We start from the raw sequence: 21484 nt of genomic DNA, 5'->3' as shown, positions 1-21484 counted from the left end.
TGTTCTCCTATCTTCCAGTTCTCATACTCGCAAGCTCATTGCGAGTGCACCTCTTATCCCCTTCATTTCTTTCCAGTCAGTTAGCTCCTTCCTGTCTAACTCTCACAGTCTTTCCTTCATCCCACCCTCCTTCCTTCTTTCCACAAATTTTCATTGAACATATTCTATGTGTCAGCTACTGTACCAAGAGCAAGGTAGTAAAGTTGAAAGAGATGTGGATCCCTCACCTTCCTCACTCCTCTCAAATCTCTCACCCTTTTGCCTTTCTGCAAAATTCCCACCTGTGTCATCCAAACTTTCACCTTTGTACCCCAAATTACCTACTGTATTTCCTCTCTCAACCAGAATGCTCCAAAATGTAGCCCAAACACAGTCTATTCATTTCCTAGCTCCTCCTCCACCCTCCAACCTACTGTAGTCAGCCTCCTACCCCCACCCCTCCACTGAGTCACCAAATGGTCTCCTAACTATAAAATGCAATGAATGCTTTTCTAGACTTTGCTTTACTTGGCCTCCAAACCACTTTTGACACAAGCTGTGTAACCTTGGGAAAGTCACTCAACCTCTCTGATCAGTTTCCTCACCAGTGAAAGAAAATAGCATCTTCCTGATAGAATTGTTGACAGATAAAGAAAAATCCACTTGCACACAATAGGCATTCAACAAAGATTAAACTGTGACTTGTTGTGTTTGGTTTTCTGGGTCTCTGACTACTAGGAAGTGTTTGTCTTGGCTATTATGAGCATTCTGATCTCTGGAAAGGTCATTTCCGGGAAAAATTCATCCATTCATTTAATCAAAAAAAATTTTTTGAACACCTACTGTGTGCCTGTTCTATGCACTGCTATAAGAGTTGCAGATACAGCAATGAACACAACAGAGAAGCACTGTGTTTCTCAGAAAGCTAATCTAAGAGTAAGGAGATAGACAATGAATAAACATACTAACAAAAAATGTATCATGTAATGAAAAGTATTCTAAAAAATTAAGCATGCAAAGGTTCACAAGGGAACTTTTAGGGGTCATGTCTTGTATGTTCTATATATTAATTGTGGTGGTGGTGGTGGTGAACAGGTGAATACATTTTTCAACATTCAATGAATGGTTGATACATTTTAAATGGGTACATCTTACTACATATAGACAATATTGCAAAAGGTCAATTTTTTAAAAAATTAATTCATATAAAGGGATAGAGTATAACTGTATATGGGGAGAAATTTTTTGATAGGGCAAATAAAAAAAGCCCATCCAAGAAGGAGACATTTCAGCAGAAACTGAATGATGAGGAGGAGTAAACCTCCTGAAGAGAAAGAGGTAAGATCGGAGAGGTAGGCAGGGTTCTTGTAGGTCACAGAGGTTGTTCACGATTTGGGCCTCATCAACTGTCTTGGGCTTGGGGCTGAAACCCCTTCTTCTTTGGTTACAAGGAGTATTTCAGAAATGTTGTCGACAACAACCTTAGGCATTTCGCTCCTGCCACACTGGGCAAAAGGAGTTCGGTCCTGCGGGAAGGGACTGCTGGTCTGTGCATGTTCTCTGCCTTCTCAGAGGAGGAACTGAGGTGTAAGTACAGCCACCCCAGGCAAGCAGGTGGGTGCAAGAGCTAGCAGTTAAGCTTAGCCTCACAGGGTTCACTGCAAAGGATGGCTGAGATCAATCAGGAAATGGGGACCACCAACCTGCTCTTCCAAGGGGCTTGTGTCTTGTCAAAAGATTCCTCTGCAGCCAGTCAGTGAAGCTGCTTCATGCATCCCACTCTTCAGCCAGCTCCTAAACATCTCTCCTGTCTTCCCCTCTTCTATGTCAACCCCCAACATACAGAGACCCTTCCAACCCCCACCCCACCCACCTCATCCAGGCTTCTCTGCTTTTTACCAAGAAAATTACCATAGCCTCCCAGATGCCTGTCTCCAATCTCAAGTTTGGTTAGCTTCATGGGACATCCTCCGCATTGTTGCCGGAGTGCTCTTGCTAACACGCAGGCAGGATCTTGTTTCTCCACTGGTTACCAGCTTCGCTAGCTCTCCACTGCTCAGCACAAGGCAAAGCTCCTTAGCCCCCTTGATCCAGCCCTAGCCTGCTCCCCAGCCTCATCTTAACTGCCCTCCCCTCCACACTTTTCAGTCCCCAGAAGATGCCACTGCTGGCGGTGTCATACCTGGAACCCTTGTACTTGCTGTTCTTTTCGACTGGAACACCCTTGTCTCCATCCCTGCCCATCTGATAAATTCTTATCTTTCCTTCAAAATGCTGCTTGGGTTTCACCTTCTTCCTGAAACCTTCCTGGGCTTATTACCCCCTTCCTCTGTACCACCTTTGCACCTTGTTCTCAGTACCACACTACATGTATCACAGAATGGGAAATGGAGTCCCAGAAAGGGGAAAGTGCTTATCCAAGCTTCGAAGGTAGAATGCAGACCCAGATTTTAAAAATCCTGATTCCTAGGCAAGTGCCTTATCCACCACACTTCCAAAATATCAAATTTTGCACACACACACATACACACACGCAGTATTTGGCAGTCTGAAACAGCACCATTGAACATCTGTCTTTAGGTAAGTAAGGATACAATTCTCTAATGTTTCCTGTGGCATTCCAGGGAAGGGGCTGGTCAAGGTGACCTCCAAAATCCTCTGAGCTTTATTTTATGAAACACTAAAAATTTCACAATCACAATTAGTGCTCACATTTTCCCTCTATAGTTCACTTGTGTTTTAGAATGCAAGGAACAAACACTTATTGCACATCTACTATAGTGTAGAGACAATGCTTTCCATACCTTATCTCATTTAATTCTCAGAAGAGGTTTGCAAGGTCCATGTTGTTGTCCTGGTTTTATAGAGAAGGGAAGTGAAATGCAGACAGGGTAGCAGCTAGGAAGGGGCAGAAATTTGAACTACAAACCACTGAGGCAGGTGGTTGACAAGGAGCAGGTAAGACCTGGTCTTTCCTCACCCACCCTCTCCACCCTCCACAACTGGTTGGAGACCCAGGGACTCCCTGCCCCCAGCCAGGCCTCTTACCCCTATCTTCAAACTCCTCGTGCAGATAGACCTGGCACTGCACCTGCATGCCCAGGGTGCAGGTGGCCAGCAGCAGCAGCCCTTTCATCCTGTGGAGGAGCCCAGTGTCCCTAAGCACAGCCTCAGAGAGCCACAAGCCTGGCCAGGTGTTTCGTCTTACTGCAAACACCTCTGCCTGGACCCTAGGGTAGGGGCTGAGATCATCTGTATCCTGTACCTGACTGCCTCTCATCTGAGGCCTTGGGCCTAACAAGGACCCAGCCAATGGCTGGCAACCAGGTGCTAAGAGTGCTGTAGGATGGAGGTGGGAGGGCCACACTAAGGGTTGAGGGAGATGTAGGGTAGGGTCCCCAGGGAGTAGGGGAGTGGCAGGCCAGCTGAGGCTGGCCCCTGGGGTCACTGTAAGCCGGCTCAGTGTTGGTGTAGCCAGTTTCAAAGTACTCTCGCATGCTTCCTTCCACCACCTTTCTGGCCCTTCATCACTGTCTTCCCTCTATCCCTCTATCCTTTCTTCCTTCTTTCCATCCACTGGGCCTATGCAGAACAATAGCAGTGTAATGTCTGTTTATTTTAACAGAAACACCTAAGGCCTGAGGGGGCTCAGAAGAAGCACTGTTCCAGAATGGGACCTCAGGAAAGGCTTCCTGGAGGGAGTGACACTGAGATTAGCCAAGCAGAGAAGAAATGGGCAAGAGGGGAGAGGAGCAAAAGAAATACTATGGACAAAAGCCCAGAGTTGAGAAAAAGACTATCAGTTCTACAACAACCCAAAACTATGTAACCAGCATTATTTCTCCTATTGTGAGGAAACAGGCTGTAAGAGGGAAAAAGGAAGGCGCCAACTATTCATTCGTGTTCACTATTATACTGTGTGCTAAGCACTGCCCCAGGCACTTAACAGGACTTGTATCACTTAATCCTCACAACAGTCTTGCGAGTTCAGTCCTATTATGCTCACGTTACAGATGAACAAACTAAGGTTCTGAGAGAAAACGTGACTTGGAAGGTCACACAGAGATGGAATAGGGACTAGAACTTGGGCTTTCTCATTCCAGTGCCTTCACAACACCTTCATCCCACTATTCATCTATTCAATATCTAGTTATTGAGTTCCGACTCTGTGCCGGGCACTGGGCTAGGTGCTGAAGATACAGCGGGGAATAGGGCTGGCAAATATCCTACCAGCAGAGGGAATTTGGATTTCGTTCTTCCAGCCAGTGTTTTTCAACTTCGGCACTATTGACATTTTGGGCCAGATAATGCTTTGTTGCTGGGGGTGGGGGGCCGTCCTCTGCATTGCAGGATGTTCAGCAGCATCCCTGGCTTTTACTCATTAGATGCCAATAGCACTTCCCCTCCCCAGTTGTGACAAGTAAAAAAGTCTCCAGACATTGCCAAATACCTCCCCCACCTATGGGGTGACTCAAATTTGTTCCCCAGTTGAGAACCCTGCTCCAGGAACTGGTGGGGTTTAGGGTTTTGAAAGGAGTGTGACATGTCAGCACTAGGAGTGCTCTCTTAGCACCAATAACCTCTACCATTGTTATGCTCATAGTGTGAGAAATTCTATTGTTCCATTCTGATAAGCTGGAATCACCTGTACCACCTGGGTAATATTCCTGCAGTCTGTTCATTTTCTGTGAATCAAGTAGATTAAATTGGTCCTGTGTCCCTCAAGGGCAGTGACCACTGTAGCTTCTTTGTTTTTATATTCTCGTCTCCTAGCAGAGTCAAAGGTAAATAAATGTATGCATTTTTAAATTTTCTTTTAAACATAATTACATATTTTTTGTTCTTATTTCTCATATCGGAAATTTGTCAGAAGTCTGATTTATAGTATAAGACACGTATCTTTGTAAGCAAAGAAAGATGTCTCTTTTAATTTTTTGATCCAAAAATTCTATGAATTGATAAAATGCATAGACTTCATTTACAGGCTTATTTCCCAGGTGGGAAAGGCCCACATGATTTTTGCAGCATCTGCAGGGGCTTCTTCAATCTGTAACAACGTACTGTCAATTGTTCTCTGTATTTAGTCAGTTATCTGTATCAGTAATTGTTATCTGTATGTAGTCAGTGCCCGTTAATGTGGTCTTTACTGAGCTACCCCTATGAACGAGGCAGCAGGAGAGGAAAAGGCAGAGTTTCCATCCTCTAGACGCATCTGATCAAAAGGGATGTCAGGCTTACCAAGGCCTGCCTGACCTTGTTTGTTCTGTCTCTTACCAGCAGTGTAATCTTTGGTCAAACAGGGTCGTATTATGACTTTTATAGGCCCCTCCCTCCATAAGACAGTATTTAAAGGTATATTTATGACTACATTGGCAAATATAACACAGCTGAGTTCATTATTATATGTGCAACATTTTCCGGGGCCCTAAGCACTGTGCCGACTGTGCCTAATGGATAAGTTGGCTCTTGGGCCAGTTACTGACCTCACCTACTTCCCATTTGCTTCCCTTTAAAATTTCAGTCTTGAAGGGTTGTTAAAAGGATTATTTGAAATGCTTAGAAGCTACATGAGGGTAAATCAAGTCTGATTTGTTATCTACTGTGTGCTTACAGCCCTTCGCATATAGTAAATAAGCACTCAGGAAGATGAATGTGAAATTATCCACACAGTGCTAGAACACAGTTAACTATTGCACTTCTGGTAACTATTACACTTCTTTCCCCAGATCTAGGGAGCAGTTGAGGACACTACAGAGCAGAAAGCTGAAGTGTACAGTACAGATCCTGACTGCAACAGGCATTCGGGTCAGGAAGTGCTATATGGGTCAATAAGGTCATATGCTTCTTAATTTTTTACCTGTCATTGCACCCACCCCTTGGGTCCACTTAATTGCATCGTAACACAATCTATCATTAGCTATATAGACAGGAGAAGGGAGGATTGAAAACCATCAATTTTATATTCCTGCATGGTGTATTTGTATAGATACATACGCAAGGAGTTGTACCAGCATTGCCATGTGTTTCCAAATCCTCTGCAGATTTAATTACAAAGCTACAAAGTGAGTGCATAAATTATGCAACAGGCCATGTTTTGGAAATCACTGTGTAGTCTTGGGAATTAGATAGGCGGTTAGATCTTTGTAACTGATATGCTCCCATTTAAGGATTAAAACCCTGTGGATCTGTGAGAATTTCTTTCTGCCTAAAGACAGTGTATCTGCAGTTCTGTGGGCTAGTTGGACATTTAAAATCCAAAGAGTAGATATCAGGAGGAGGAGGATTTTGCAAACAGCTATTTAATCCAGCCTTCTCTAGCCTCACTTCCCACCATGGGTTCTCTGGTTCCTCTCTGCCCACTGCATCTGGAAGGACATGCCATTTCCCAATTGCACGACACATAGCCTCAAGCCGCTGTGTTTTTACTATACTGTTCTCTTTGAACATTCTGCCCTTCTTCATTCTGGAAACCCCAGAAAAAGCACCTATTCCTAGTAGCCACTTTACAAGTGTTAGTTTCTCTTCCCTGAGGAAGAAAGCAAAGGCGTCACGTTTCAGCTCAAATGCCCTTCCCTTTGGAAGGCTTTCCTATCTTCCTTAGGAAGAAGAAAAGGAATGTACTTGTGTTGGGCAACAGTTATGTAGAAGAACCACGTATTTATTATCTTATTTAACACTCAGGGCGATTTTGTGTGGAAAATATTCGTATTCTCAGTGCCCAGGTTAAGGACATGAGGTCTATAATGTTAATAAGTATTTATCTTGGCCAGGGTTCCCTGCTAGTAAAGGGTGGAACTGGGATCCAGTTTTGCCTCAATGTCTTTCTCAGGCAAATTGGCTCTGTTATTGGGGCCCTCAAAGTCTTTCCACCATACTCTTACCCTAACTCATGTCTCCCTGAATGGTAATTTATTTACATACCATCATAATCTGTCTTCTTCACTAAACTCTTAAATCAGAGGCCAAATCTTATTTCTCAGTGTGTCTCTGATGCCTGGCACAGCGACTGTTTGCACTGGGTGCTCAGAACACGTTGAGGGAATGAGATGAATGACAACAAAGCACTTGGCAGTCTTCAAGACATTTTCAAATATATGATTTTCACTTAATTATAAGTAAGTATAAGACAAAGTCCATACCCTTGGAAGCTAGCAGTACAGATGAAAAAATGAGCTATGTACAGTGACAAACACAGTGAACAAAATAGTATGAGGAATAACAACATTATGTACAGATACAATGAAATAAATTATCAGAGGCCAAGGAGAATGAGGACTGAGAAAAAGATTTTTAGACTTGGAAAGAAAATCATCTTAGAGCTCCATTTAGAGGACTTGGTAAGACATTTCTTAACACCTTATTTCACCTTCATAAAAAGCCAATGAGTGACATTGCCTCTATTTTTCAGAAAATGAACAAAGTCTCTTTGTTTGAGAGGTTAAGTGTTTTGCCCAAGGTCACACAGCTGGTTTATAGCAGAGCCAATTCTATGTTCCAGTTTCTCAGAGCACTCTTCTTTTTAAAATGATAGCTGGATTATTCTGTGCCAATATTTTAGGGGTACTAATAATTTAAATGTTGTTTTTTACAAGCAATAAAAACATTTTAGCAGGGGGTCTTCTGGTTGAACATTGTGGTGTGGTAGAATGAGTATGTATCTTGGTTTGAGTTGGAATGTAACTTATTTAGGATGTGGTATCAGGAAACCTGGGTGGGAGTACAGTAGTGACACAGGGGAGTAAAGAAAGCCAAAAATGTATGCACCATCAGGATAGCCAACTGGAACTCATTTATGCTGGGGAACTCTGGGAGATAGTATAGGACGCATTCAGGATATCCCAATGAGAGGGTGAGGAACTGGGGCACTGTTCACCACTTTACCACCCATCATTGAGTTCCGAGCTACTTCTGGTGGCATTAAATCTCTGAAACTCCCACCTTGCCCTGCACATAGGCCAAGTGTGTTCTCTGGCCAGAAAGAGAGAGAGAGAAAAAAAAACTCTTCAGGAAAAGAACTGTAGCTACTCCCTGTAAGTGGCCTTTTGTGTGTAGCTGTGAATGCCAAGAAAATATGGACAAGAAACCATTAGCATCTGCTCCAGAATGTAATAGGATACAAATCCTGCATCTACCACTTCATTCTACATTCAAAAGAAACTCATTAGGTATTTATTGTGCATTATACGCCAGGTCAGGTACGGTAAACTACAGTTTGAAGGCAAATCTGGCCTGCTGCGTGTTCTGTAAATGAAGTTTTACTGGAACACAGTCATGTCTATTCGTTTATACTTTCACTCTACAATGGCAGAGTTAAATAGTTGTGATAGAGAATGTCTGGCCTGCAAAGCCTAAAACATTTACACTTTACAGAAAATGCCAACTCCTATGCTAGGTATCAATACTTGGGATACTGAGAAGAATGAAATTGTTCTCTTGTCCTTAAAGAGTTTATAATCTAATGAAAAAGACAGACATGGAATCCAGTAAATGCAAGAAAATGTTACAAGTAGCCATCTAAATGAGAGAATGGTAATTCTAACTCGTTGGGAGAGAAAACAAGAAAATTTTCATAGAAGACATAACAGATGCTTCAGGGGAACCTGGAAAGATGAGTAGGTATTTTTTAGATGAACACAGAGGAGGCAAGACATTCAACATAGAGGGGGCAAAAAATAGCAAAGGTGTAACACGGATCAACAATAAGATGAATTTAGTAAACCAGTGTCATATTTGGAGGTAGGGAGAGGAGAGCCACAAAAAGTAAGGAGTTACATTTTATCTTTTCTTTAGAAATATGAAGGCTCTCACTGTGGTATGAAGGCCAGGTTGAAGCGGGGGTGGGGCAGGGCGGGAGGGGAATTATTGGAGTCGGTAACTCCAAGCTACTGTAGTAATCCAAGCATGAAACGGAGCAAGCTTGAGCCAAGCTGGTAACCGTGGACGTAGCAAGGGGCGACTGTTTTCTGTGCAGACTGAAACGTGCTCTACCCAGGCACTAGGCTGGCTTAGGTACTTCCTCTGTGCTCCCACAGGACCTTTCCTACCTCTGGTTTAGCATGGATCACTCTGTGTAGCAACACGTCCTGTTTCCTGACAGAGTCTAAGCGGCTTGCAAATGAGAACCACGCGAGACTGATCTCTATCCTTAGCATCTGATCTAGAGCTAGACCCACAACTGTGGCTCAGAGAAGGCGACTTCCCTGAAAAAAGAAGTGAATAAATTCACTGTAAATTCATGGCAAGGGTGGCTGGTCTCTAAGTTTGCAGTGTCAGCTCACGTGGAGACTTCGATCCAGAATGAGGAAGAGGGCGTAGGCATCTAGCAGAGCTTCTGATTGGGACAGGAGGGTCTGACAGTGTATCACTGTTTGAACTGTGATGCTTGTTTATTCCAGCTCCGGAAGAAGGCCAGCGCATTATGGTTACATAAATGACACATGCCTATCAAATTCAGAGCTGATATAATTATCTAGTGGTACTTTTTATTACATTCTTTTTTATTCCTTCACAAAATGGTCTTTTCCCCAATTATAAATACAATGTCTGTGACTTATTAAAAGTTTGGGTAATACAAAGTAAGCATAAAGAAAAAATTAAAATTAACCACAACATCACAAACTTACTACAAGTATTTTTCTGTATATCTTTATAGTCTTCTGGAAAGAGATGTACATATTTTATAAAATCAAAATCATACCATACATAATTTAAAACCATTTTATAGCTATTATAATGATTTTACATCATAATTTTTTCATGTATTCAAACAATTTTTCAACTTGCACGTAAATGAGTATCTAGTGTGGTGGCCTCACAATCTCTCTCGACTTCCAGGCCTCCTGTAATCCATACCTCCCCACACACTTCAGCTCTCCTCTCCCATGCCTATACCCTCAACTTTCCATCACCTGAACTGTTGTATATCTGCAACCAAAAACTTTCTTCAGTCTGATAATAGTCTCTGTTCACTCCTCAAAGCCAACTCAAATAAATACACAATACATGTAAAAACTGTAATTCCAGCAAAGCAGCTTCCCCTCACCCTTTTATCCAGATTGCCTATGCGGTTCCCACTGTTTCACATTGTCTCACTGTTTCATACTGTCCATATCAGGCATTGTGCTAAGTTTGAAGGATGCACATGTGATCAAGTCCTCAAAGAACCCACTGTCACGGGGGCACTCTGACTCTCTGAACTAGTAAATGCAATAGGCGTCCCAGATTCTGTTAGTTGTTCAGAGTACAGGTGGGGCACAAGGGAATGACAGGTCCATCCCAGCAGAGGGAGGGAGTATGTTTACGGAATGTATAAAGCCCAGGGAAGCTGGGAAGTGGGTCTCCAAGGGGCCAAAAGAAGCAGCATAAGACCAGTGTATTCCTCCTTTCCCTCCTTAGAACAATTACCGACTGAGTCTACATCTCCTGAAATATTTTCTCTTCCTTCCCCAGCTCCTTTCTGCCTCAAAATCCTAGCCAAATTTTCCTAAAGTTGACATTTCACTTTCTTGCTGTCTAGACAGAGGAAAGGGTTTGTGGACAAAATAGGCTATGTCTTATTTTACTTTTCCCGTATTGAAGCTTGACCTTCTGTTCTCTCTACAGCCAGTGAAGGATAGTCAAGTGTTTTGTATGTGTCTGTGTTTTCCCTTAAGAAGGCAGTACTGTGTAAATGTTTTATTTGATGCCCGACAACTGCCAATTAAGAAACACAACCACAGTGACAGCAATAACTAAAAGAAACAGGACACCAGGGACAACAGAACGCATTTTGAAGCAATTTACACCTACAATCTCAGCTGTGAAAAAATTGGAAATAATTTTTGCTCAAAACTAAAAAACAAAAACACATTTCCCAACAGCTGTGTAAAGGAAGGAAACTTAATAGTGAGAAACACAAGCTGGTTTTGTTCTCCCTTTTTTAAAAAAAGGAAAAAAACTCGATTACTGAAATAATCATTCGGTTACATAAGTTATTGGTATTGTCTCTGCCTCCACTTACTCCCTCCTTATTTAATTCCATTGTTTAGTGAGTTTTAAAATCTTAACTCTAAAATGTTACTTAATAAATATATAGTACGGTATCTTTCCCACTCTCCATCCCTGCTATCATTGTCTAAATTTATACTCTTCTTACTGCTTGCTTGGCTTTAAAAAAGTCTCTTAGTTTGTCTTCTTTTTTCTAGTCTTATCCCTGTTTGATTTGTTCTCATTTTTGCTGCCAGAATGATCTTTTAAGAATCATACCTGTGTAACATTTATTGATATTCTAAGTGGCAGGATGAATTAGTCCAGTTCCCATCCTTGATGAACTTACACTATTTAATGATTAACTTCATCTCTTCTTTCTGATTCTGAATCCTAATCCTTATTTTCTGCTCTGTTTCAGCTGCTACCTCATTCCACGAAAGGCCAGTCACTAAGGAATGTGGGAATGAGAGCTGATATGTCTTTTCCATGTTTAATTTTAGCTGATGATCTACAGCATGTAGTTTGACATTTAGTGTAGAATGGTGACACAGTACTGTGCACTGGACGTGGCCTTAGGAGTCAAGAACTGCCTTTGCTCCCAGCTCTTCCTGATGACCTGTGTTATGACATTTGAAGCTAAGTAGAGCCCGCTGATGCCTGTGACCCTGATATAAGTTCAAACTGATTTAGAAATTGATGACACTGCCTATGTCACATCCAAGACATTTATTTACACACAGACTATGTAAATATAGCTTGCAGCAGGGGTGCAATGGATCTGGGGAGAAAAAACCTAGCTTCTAATTCTTGTTCTGCTGTTTACCAGTTGTGCAACCTTGGGCAAGCCACTCAATAATTCTGTGTCCTACTGTCCTCATCTGTAAAATGGGTGTAACATAAATCTTGAAGGACTGTTGTGGGGATTAAAGGAGAAAATGTAGGTGATGGTGCTTAGCACAGTCCTTGGAACTTGGTAGGTCAGTTTCAAGTGAACACATAAGTCAGATCATCTTTTGTATACCAGGCCCTGGGATAATTTCTAGGGCTACAAAGAGGAGCAAGACTTGGTTTCAGCTCTTAAGAAGCTAATGTAGCATAATGAAAACACAGATGTGTTTATATGGACTCATATACTCACCAATTAATGCTATTAGATACCTGAGCAAATAAATAGAAAGATATTCTGTGCTAATGGTTTGGAATAATTAATATTGTTAAAATGTCCATACTACCCAAAGCCATCTATAATTTCAATGCAATCCCTATCAAGATTCCAATGGCTTTTTTTAAAAGTTAAATGAATTTTTTTTAAAGTAAGCAACCTTTTTATTTAAAGGTTTTATTTATTTATTTTCAGAGAGAGGGGAAGGAAGGGAGAAAGAGAGGGAGAGAAACATCAGTGTATGGTTGTCTCTGACATGGTCACCCAGTGGGGAGTTGGACAACCCAGGCATGTGCCCTGACTGGGAATTGAACTGGTGATGCTTTGGTTTGCAGCCTGCACTCAATCCAATGAGCTACACCAGCCAAGGGCTTTTTTTTTTTTAACAAAATTAAGAAACAATCCTTAAATTTGTCTGGAACCACAAAAAATGTGGCTATCCAAAGCAATCCTGAGAAGAATAAATGTGGAGGCATCACACATCCTAATTCCAAAGCTAAATTACAAAGCTATAGTAATTAAAACAGTATGGTATTGGCATAAAAACAGACACATAGACCAACAGAATAGAATTGAGGGCCTAGGGGGAAAAAACCCATACATAAAAAATCAACTAATATTTTACAAAGGAGTAAAAAATACTCACTGGAGAAAAGACAGTCTCTTCAATAAATGGTACTGGGAAAATTGGATCTTCACATGCAAAAGAATGAAACTACACCTCTATTTTATCCTACTCACAAAAAAGTAACTAAAAAATGGATTAGATTAAAGACAAATGTAAGACTTGAAGCCATAAAACTTCTAGATGAAAACATAAAGAAAAACCTTCTTCATATTGGTCTTAGCAACAATAAAAGCAAAAGTAAAAATGTGTGACTACATCAAAGTTAAAGGTGGTCAGAAAGTAAAAACTTCCAGTTATAAGATAAAAAAATTTTGGGGAGCCCTAGTTGGTGTGGTTCAGTTGGTTGGAGTGTCAGCCTATAAACGGAAGGGTTGTGGGTTTGATTTGAAGTTGGGGCACGTGCCTAGGTTGTGGGTTCAGTTCCTGGTCTGGGCACATGGGAGGGGCAACCGATGGATGTTTTTCTTTTCTCTCTCTCCCCTCCCCCACCCCGACTTCCCCTCTTTCTAACCCTAAACATGTCTTCAGGTGAGGATAAAAAATAGTTTTGAGGATATAATATAAAGTATGATTATAGTTAACAATACTGTTGAGTGTATTTGAAAGTTGATAAGAGAGTAGACCTTAAAAGTTCTCATTACAAGAAAAGACGCTGTGAGGTGAGGTGATGGATGTTAACTAAACTTAACATGTTAATCATTTTGCAATATATGCATATAAAAATCATTATGTTGTACACCTAAAACTTACATAATGTAATGCTATATGGGAATTATACTCAATACCTGGGGGAAAACATATCTGACAGATGAAGCAGGAGAAATTTTAATTTACTGTAGACCTTTACCTAATGGGTTAGCTCCCATTCTCTGTTTAGCTCCCTCAGTGATATTTCCCTAGCATTTCTCTTATCAGCTAAGACAAGGGATTCACAACACAGAACCTAAATAAACAAAATACTTTTTAAGTCCAAAATAAAATAGAATAAAAAAGTAAAATGCGAAGAAATCCGCTCCCTTGATCTCACTGACACTTACAGCTAATGCCCCACTTCTCAGTTTCCTTTTTATCTCTTTCCCTTGATATTTGCATGATGGGCTCTTTCTTATCTTTAACATCTCAATTTAAATGCCATTTCCTGAGGGGCCCTGCCCTGACCACCCAATATAAAATAGCCCCCCATTGGTTTCCTATTACATCAAGTTAAGTTCTCTGCAAGGCCTTTATCAGAATATTTTTTCTTGTTTTATTTGTTTAGTGTTTCCATCACAGAATTTAATATCTTAAAAAACAAGGAACCTGACTCCTTCACTGCTTCATTCTCAGAATGTCTAACAGTACCTGGTTGGAATAGGACAATACTTCCATACTACTCAGAGGCTCTGAGTCAGGGGTGTCAAACTCATTTTTACCAGGGGTCACATCAGCTTTGAGATTACTTCAAAGGGCCAAATGTAATTTTACGATTGTATAAATGTACATAACTACTCCTTAACAGTTAAGCGAGAGCTCGGCTGCTGCCGGCTAGAAACATGGTGCCAGGATGGATAAAATAAGGTGGGCCCTCGGGCCTTGTATTTGCCACCTGTGTTCTAAGTGAATGAAGCCCTTATTTCTCTGACCTTACCTCCTACTACTTTCTCCCTGCCACTCTAGACACTGAATTTCTTGTTGTTCCTTTAAAATGCTAGGCTCACAGTCTTTGCACTTGCTCTTCCTTCCTTTTGGAAGCTCTTCCTCCAGGCTGCCTTCTTCACCTTCTTCAGGTCTTTGCTCAAAAGTTACCTTCTCGTTAGGGCCTTCCTATTTGGGAATTAAAAATTGGCCGGTATCCTGCTGGAAGCTGGTTGAATCCTTCTCATTGCTTCTCCCCTCTCTCCTTGAGCTTTCCCCAGAAAGAAGGGCCATAAATCTCGAGGACTTTCCTTGGCTGAATCAGCCATCCCTGGTCAGAGGACACTGTCTTGCAAACACCCATACCCAGGACACCTGGGGTAGATTAGCAGGGTGACCCACCCTCCCCGGGGGTCTGCTACACAACCTTAAAAACACTTCTACTCTTTCCCTTACTGCTGTAGCCTGCTCATACTCAGCCCGCAGGATCACAGTGTCCTGCCTTGAATGGAAGCCCTTAATTGGACCTTTTTGGCTCCTGGTCCTTTCTTAGCCATCTCGGCTCCCTAACAGAAGTATAAGTTATCATCATAGCTAGTAAAATTAATTTTTGTAATAAATAATCTTAATAACAGTACTCGTGCTTGTATTTGCCAAACCAAGGCACGGAGTTCTACACACAATGGGCGCCCACAGCAGGCATGTTCGAGGGGCGTGAGCTGGCGATCCACTCGAAGAAGCAGCTGCTGGCCGCGCCCCTGCCGGGCCCGCCCCTCCCCTCCGCGGCCACGCCCCCCGCAAGCCGAAAGCCTTATAGGCGAGTGACGTCAGGCCGTTTGTTGTCATTGGCGGCTCCCAAGATGGCGTCTATCATGGAGGGGCCGCTAAGCAAATGGACTAACGTGATGAAGGGCTGGCAGTACCGCTGGTTCGTGCTGGACTACAATGCAGGGCTGCTCTCCTACTACACGGTGAGTCCTTTGGGCTCGAAGCTCCTCGCTCCTCGTGGGTCACTGTTCCTGGGTGGAGGGGGACCGGGCTTTTTTGTAGGGGGGTTGAGGTTGCTAGGCTGGGGGTGCCGCGGTAGAAGAGGGTTCCCTCGGAGAGGAGGGTTTTACGTCCGGGATAGCCAATGAGGGTGAAGGAGGTGCTGGTGCAGCCAATAAACAAGCAGTGGCTGTCTGATTTACGGGTCGGGGGCGAGCCGCGTTCGGTTTTAGTGGGTTGTGTAGTGGTGGTCGGGTCCCGCGGGGTTTCGGTTGGGTTGTAGTCGTGGTGGCGCGGTGCGTACCGCTACCCCACGGAGTCATGAACTTGACGCCGTGTCGCCCCCCCGCCCCCAGGCCCTGTAGACGGCCGCACCCCTTCAACTTCCCTCCAGGGATTGAAGAGTGTTGCTTGGCCAGGTGCTTAGGTGACCGGCCCTCAAGCAGCACGAAGGGGTCTAAAATCCCTCGTGTCTGCCCAAGTTGGGTGTTTCGTTCACCGGGCGCACTCCTATTCAGCGGGAGGCGAGCGTAACCGACGCCTTAACTTTTGAGAGCCGAGGGTGTCCTTACACAGCAGTCTCTTATTAGTGAAGAGAGAATGGATGGTGTGGTGTCTTCTGAAAGTTATGTTCTGGGGAGGGCTGAGTTCAGACTTGACTGTCCTTAAATACGAATCTCTGGCCTTGTGCAAGTCCATTACTGTGACTCTTACAGTGGAGTCATGGTAGAGTCATGACTATCCCCTCCACCCCCATCGCAGTAGAAGTGGAAGGTGGGTGGTTATAAGAGAAATTCCAAAGGTATTTTTTGAATGGTATGTAGTTAACAATAGCTAATGATAGGGAGGAAGCCACTTAGGACAAAAGAATGCCCTGAAGGCTTTAGAAAATAATGGAAAACAAGGGACCAAAAAAAAAAAAATGTGATTGTGGAAGAATGGTAAATGTTGATGAGATAAATAGGGACACTGTATTTATTTGTTCATTTAAAAAATATGTGTTGAGTTTGCTCTCACTACCTGTTATTGCTTTAGAATAAGTGTGTGTGAGTTGAGTGTGCACGCTCTTGTGCATGTGAGCAAGAATCAGCAGAGTTCAAGATATTCACTATTCCTCCATTCCTCTTCTCTGAAGTTTATATTCTGGTCTAGTGGTTCCCTTCATTTTACTAACAATAAATCTGCAAAGTAGGTATTTATTCACAGTTTATTTCCTCATTTTACAGTTTTGGAATCTGAGCCTCCAGGCTTTTAAGTAATTTGCTCATGATCCAAGCGCTAACAATAAGTAGTGTAACTGGGATTCTACATTCCTAGCTTTCTGACTTTTTCCAGTAACCTCCACTTTCACTTAAGGAAGGAGAAAAGTGCAAGCTGTGAGTTATAAAAGGCAAGCCTGCAGGAATAGAAAGTTTAACTTTAAACATCCTTCCAGCTATCAACTGCTTTTCTCCATAATTTTTAAAGGGGAAAAAAGACCAAACCTGAATAAGATTTAAGCATATTGTTCAAGATTGTCTTTAGGTAGCCATGAAAGGGAGGCAACTGAACATCATACTCTGAAAACTCTGGGGTTATAAAATCCCATGGCTCAGATAAATGAAGAGTTTTAGTAGATATGATACTCAGAAAATCCTATGGAATCTTTATAGCATATTCAGGGTAGAGTAATTTCCATGACTGGCACTATGGAATTAAGTTACTCTACAAATCCTAAATTTGTGTGGGTCTGCTTATAAGGCCATGCTATAGAGGCCTCAAAGTGAGGTTCTTGGGAGCTCCTAGCCCCAACAGAATATTCTTTTTTTCTGTTTTTTTTTCTTCTGTTAGTGCAGTGCTTTTCTACTTCCTTGCCTTAGTTTCTGAATACCTTGACAAATTTCTTCTTGTTTTATTGGCTAAGTACAGGTTTTTTTATAGATCTCTCCCCCTGTTCTGCCCCAAATATTTAGTTTTCATTCTGAGTTTAGATTCTATAAAACATCATCCTTGCCAGAGGAAGGAGGTATCATATTTCTCACTAATGGCTATTTAGAAGTTCTTTTTCCTTTTCTAGTTCTTTGATGTTAAAGTATTTGCTTGCAGAGAAACAGCAGAGAAATATTATAAAATAAAAATATTCTTGTAAAAATAAAATAATACCCAATCTCTGATTAGAGGAGGTCAAGTATAAAGATAAGTATTCACTTAAAAAGAAAGTAGGAGTCCTGGCTGGTGTGGCTCAGTGGATTGAGTGCTAGCCTACAAACCTAAGGGTCACCAGTTTGATTCCTGGTCAGGGCACATGTCTGGGTTGTGGGCCAGGTCCCCAGTAGGGGGTGCGCAAGAGGCAATCACACATTGATGTTTCCCTCTGTTCCCTTCTTCCCCTCTGTCTAAAAATAAATAAATAAAATCTTTAAAAATAAGAAAGTAGGAGACACATTTAATGTTGGCAGTGAGTTCTGTACATTTGGGCATTGTTTCAGTGCATTAGGATTCTGAAAGATTTGAAGGTACATCTTAATGATTTGCCTGTGGCTGACAACTTGGAACTACATCTTCCAGGGAGAGTATCAGAATTTGTTGCACAACCTTTTAGCAGAGCAGTAAATAGCAAGTCATTCTAGTTTCAAAAATCACTTGGGCTCTGGTCCTGCTCTGTGGTTGCAGGTGTGTTCTAGGGTGGCCTTGAAAACCTTCAACTAAACTGGATTGGTCTTGCTTTAGAGTTGGCCTGTACTGAAAATTGATACTGGGATAATCTCAGGGTTGGCTTAGGATCAGTGAAATTGCTATGAACTGAATAGATTCACCTAAAGTTTAGTTCAGTTTGGATCTTATTCTCTGCACCTGGGCCTAGATCCAAACCCAAACCTCTCCTCTGGGAACGGATGACCTTTCTACTTTATATTTCTTTTGTTTTCTTAATATGTGCATTTTCAGTTTTTGAAAAAGAGTTTAATACACTATTACTCTGCCCAATAGAGGAACAGAGAACTCATTACCTCCTTTAGGGAAGTAGATTTAGGCCATCTTTTGAGCTCTAGCTCAGCCTCTTAATTATTGAAAACAATATGACTTAATTCATTCAGCAAATATTTATTTGGGGCAACTTTGTAATAGGCATTGTACTTTACATGCTGGAGGTGCAAGCATGAAGGAGAGTCCCTTCTGTCTAGGAACTCAATTCAGCAGAGCAGACACCTAGCCATAATTTCAAAATCATATGATAAATTCAATAATAGAAATAAGACTAAACTGCTGTAGGAAAATTGCCTGGAACAGGCCAGAGAGACATTTGAGCCTAGACTTAATGGATAGAGGTAGAAGAGAAGGGCATTGCAGGCAAGGGGAAGTGTGCACAAATCGGGAAGCTTGAAAACATAAGGGTTATTAAGAGAATATTGAGAATTTCTGAGCAGCTCTAGTGTAAAGGTGCATTTGGGAGATAATAGGAGATTGAGTCCAGAAGATATTTGGAGCTGTCAGGCCTGGAGATAAAGGTCTGTTAGATTATACCGCAGAATTTGTTAGTTAAATTTTTATTAGATGAGATGCCCAAAGAGGGCTTCGGATATGAATTTGGGAATGCTATGTGAACAGCCCACCATTTATGTGAGTCACAATCACGAAGGAAGATGGGACAAGAAGAAAAATTGAGGGAGGTCTAGGTATGGAGGAATTGGAAAGTAGAGGGGGCATGCCTTTTGTAAATTTATCAAATGTTTATTAAGTACCTACTGTGCGTCAGGGTCTGTGCTAGGAATAGGGATTACAGTTGTCATGCCCTCATGATACATAGATTGTACGAGTGGATGCAGTAAGTAAGAGCTGTGATAGAAGCACAGTATGTTTGGGGGAATATATAGATGGGTTACTTGACTCAGCCTTGAAGAATCAGGAAAGGTTTTCTAAAAGAAGGTTTTCTGTGGCCTTAATGATGAGTAGGGGTTAGCCATATGAGCAGAGAGAGAAGTTTAAACTGCTTGGGGTAGAAGCAATGTTTTTGGAAGAGACAAGAGTCAGGACTTGTCCATCCTGGAGCTTGGACTGTGTAGGCAGTTGTGGAATGAGCTGGAGGGGTAAACAGGGGCCATATAATGAAAGGCTTTCTGGGTAAACCATGCTAAGTAATTTGGACTTTACCTTCAGCATAAAAATATAAGTGTAAATACTTTTTGATAGGAAAAAACTTTTATTATAGAAAATCTCAAACATACATAAAAGAGGATATTAAAATGAATTCCTGTTATCTAGCTTATATAATTTTCAACATATGGCTAATCTTTGTTTTATTAATACTCCTGTCAATTCCTTCATTCCCTAGTGGGTTATTTTAAAGCACATATCATTTCATTTATGAATATTTCAGTATATATTACTAAAAGTGAAGATCTCTCTTAAAAATGTTATTACGATACCACTATTAACAACTAAATACTAGTACTAATAATTAATATTGACAAATATCCAGTCAGTGTTCCATTTCATTGATCGTTTCAAACATCTCTCCCTCATCAGTTGGTTTATTTGAGTCAGGTTTCCAAACAAGAGCCACACGTAAATTTGGTCTCTTTTAATGTGTATGTTCCTTCCATCTTTTTTCTTGGCCATTTATTTGTTGAAAAAACCAGATCATATGTTTTGAATTTTGCTGGTAATATCTTTATGGTATGTGTAAAATTGTTCTTTTGGGAAAGAATACTTCATAGGTGGGATACATTGTAACACATCAAGTGGCATATTATGTATGATTGATGTTTCTCTGATTTTAAAATTGATTACTAGGTTAGGATAAAATATTCTTTTTTTTTTAAAGATTTTATTTATTTATTTTTAGAGAGGGAAAGGAGGGAGATAGAGAGAGAGAGAGAAACATCAATGTGCAGTTGCTGGGGGTCATGGCCTTCAACCCAGGCATGTACCCTGGCTGGGAATCGAACCCTCAACACTTTGGTTCGCAGCCCGCGCACAATCCACTGAGCTACGCCAGCCAGGGCTGGATAAAATATTCTTTAAGTGCTGTTGTTAAAGAGACATAATCAGAAGATCATTTTTATAGGATTTAGTGATTGGATGTGAAGGAAAGGGGAGGAAGAGTCTGATGAAATCCGGGTTTTGGGTTTTACCTGGATGAATGCTGATAGGAAAGATAGGAAGAACAGGCTGGGGGAGAAAGGTGGTTGGTTGCTTTGGGTCGTGTTGGAATTGATGTAAAGATGTCAATTGTTTGGAATTTATGAAGATATCTGGGTTACAGATAATACTAGCTTTATATACACAGAGAGTTGAGCATGAGGATAATAGAGACCTTTGGATAGGATGCTAAGAAACATCTTTGAATTAGTTATTTGTTGCATTGTAAAAAATTACTACCCGAAAACCTAGCAACTTAAAACAGCAAACATTTCCTGTCTCTTAGGTTCAGTGGCTTAGAACTTGGAAGTGACTTAAGTGGCTCTGCCTCAGGGTCTCTCGGAAGTTGCAGTTAGAAGATATTGGCTAGTGTTGGAGTCATCTGAAAGGCTTGACTGGGACTGGAGGTTCTGCTTTCAAGATGACTCAGTCTCACAGCTGCTGGCGGAAAACCTCAGGTCATTGCTGGAAGGTGGCCTAGTTCCTTTACCAAGTCACCTGCTAGCTGCTGCTTTGGGCTACTTGAGTGTCATCGTGACAGGGCGTAGGCTTCACCTGGAGGGAGTGGAGCAGCCCAAGCCAGAGCAAGGAGGAAGCCACGGTGCCTTTTAAGACCTTGTCTGAGAACATCACTTCTGCCTTATTCTGTTCATTATAAATGCATTATTAAGTTCAGCTCAGGCTCCTGGGGAGGGGAATTAGACTCTGCTTTTTGAAAGGAATGTTAAAGACTTCATGGACAGATTTTAGATCACTACAAACACTACATCACTACAGACAGGGATTGCCAGAGAAAAATGCCTGATCAGAAGAGTGAAAGGGGACAGCCAGAGATATAAGAAAAAAATTTTTTTGAAAACAGAAGAATGTGGCAATCAAGTGGAAATAATGAGTTGGCTTGAATACTGTTGAGAGGATTGACTAGATAAAGTCTTAAAAATATCCATTGGATTGGTCAGTTTGCACACCATCGGTGCCCTTAGTGAGAGCAGTTTCTGTGGAGCAGTGGGTGTGGAAGGCAGGTTGGA

The 21484-nt window shown here is 41.7% G+C and overlaps 1 protein-coding gene and 1 pseudogene across 5 annotated transcripts in view; one reads left to right on the top strand and one right to left on the bottom strand.

Annotated features, from left to right (window-relative positions):
* LOC123830590 overlaps window positions 1-3115 on the bottom strand; it is a 29153-nt pseudogene extending 26038 nt beyond the window's left edge.
* A 12080-nt stretch (window positions 3116-15195) lies between these two features.
* The window catches only part of OSBPL9 (oxysterol binding protein like 9), a 132766-nt gene continuing 126477 nt past the window's right edge, over window positions 15196-21484 (top strand). For 4 of the 5 annotated variants that reach the window (XM_045858250.1, XM_045858242.1, XM_045858232.1 and 1 more), the window contains exon 1: window positions 15196-15322. In XM_045858250.1, the coding sequence (XP_045714206.1) occupies window positions 15212-15322 (111 nt within the window). In that variant the 5' untranslated portion in view covers window positions 15196-15211. The remainder of the gene's footprint in view (window positions 15323-21484) is intronic. The other variant, XM_045858272.1, reaches the window with a different exon arrangement.

The sequence above is a fragment of the Phyllostomus hastatus genome, unplaced genomic scaffold (assembly GCF_019186645.2).
Source record: "Phyllostomus hastatus isolate PE091 unplaced genomic scaffold, TTU_PhHast_1.1 phas_contig_147, whole genome shotgun sequence".
NCBI lineage: Eukaryota > Metazoa > Chordata > Mammalia > Chiroptera > Phyllostomidae > Phyllostomus > Phyllostomus hastatus.
The sequence above is the reverse complement of the archived record's forward strand: the minus strand, read 5'-3'. Positions and strand labels throughout refer to the sequence as shown.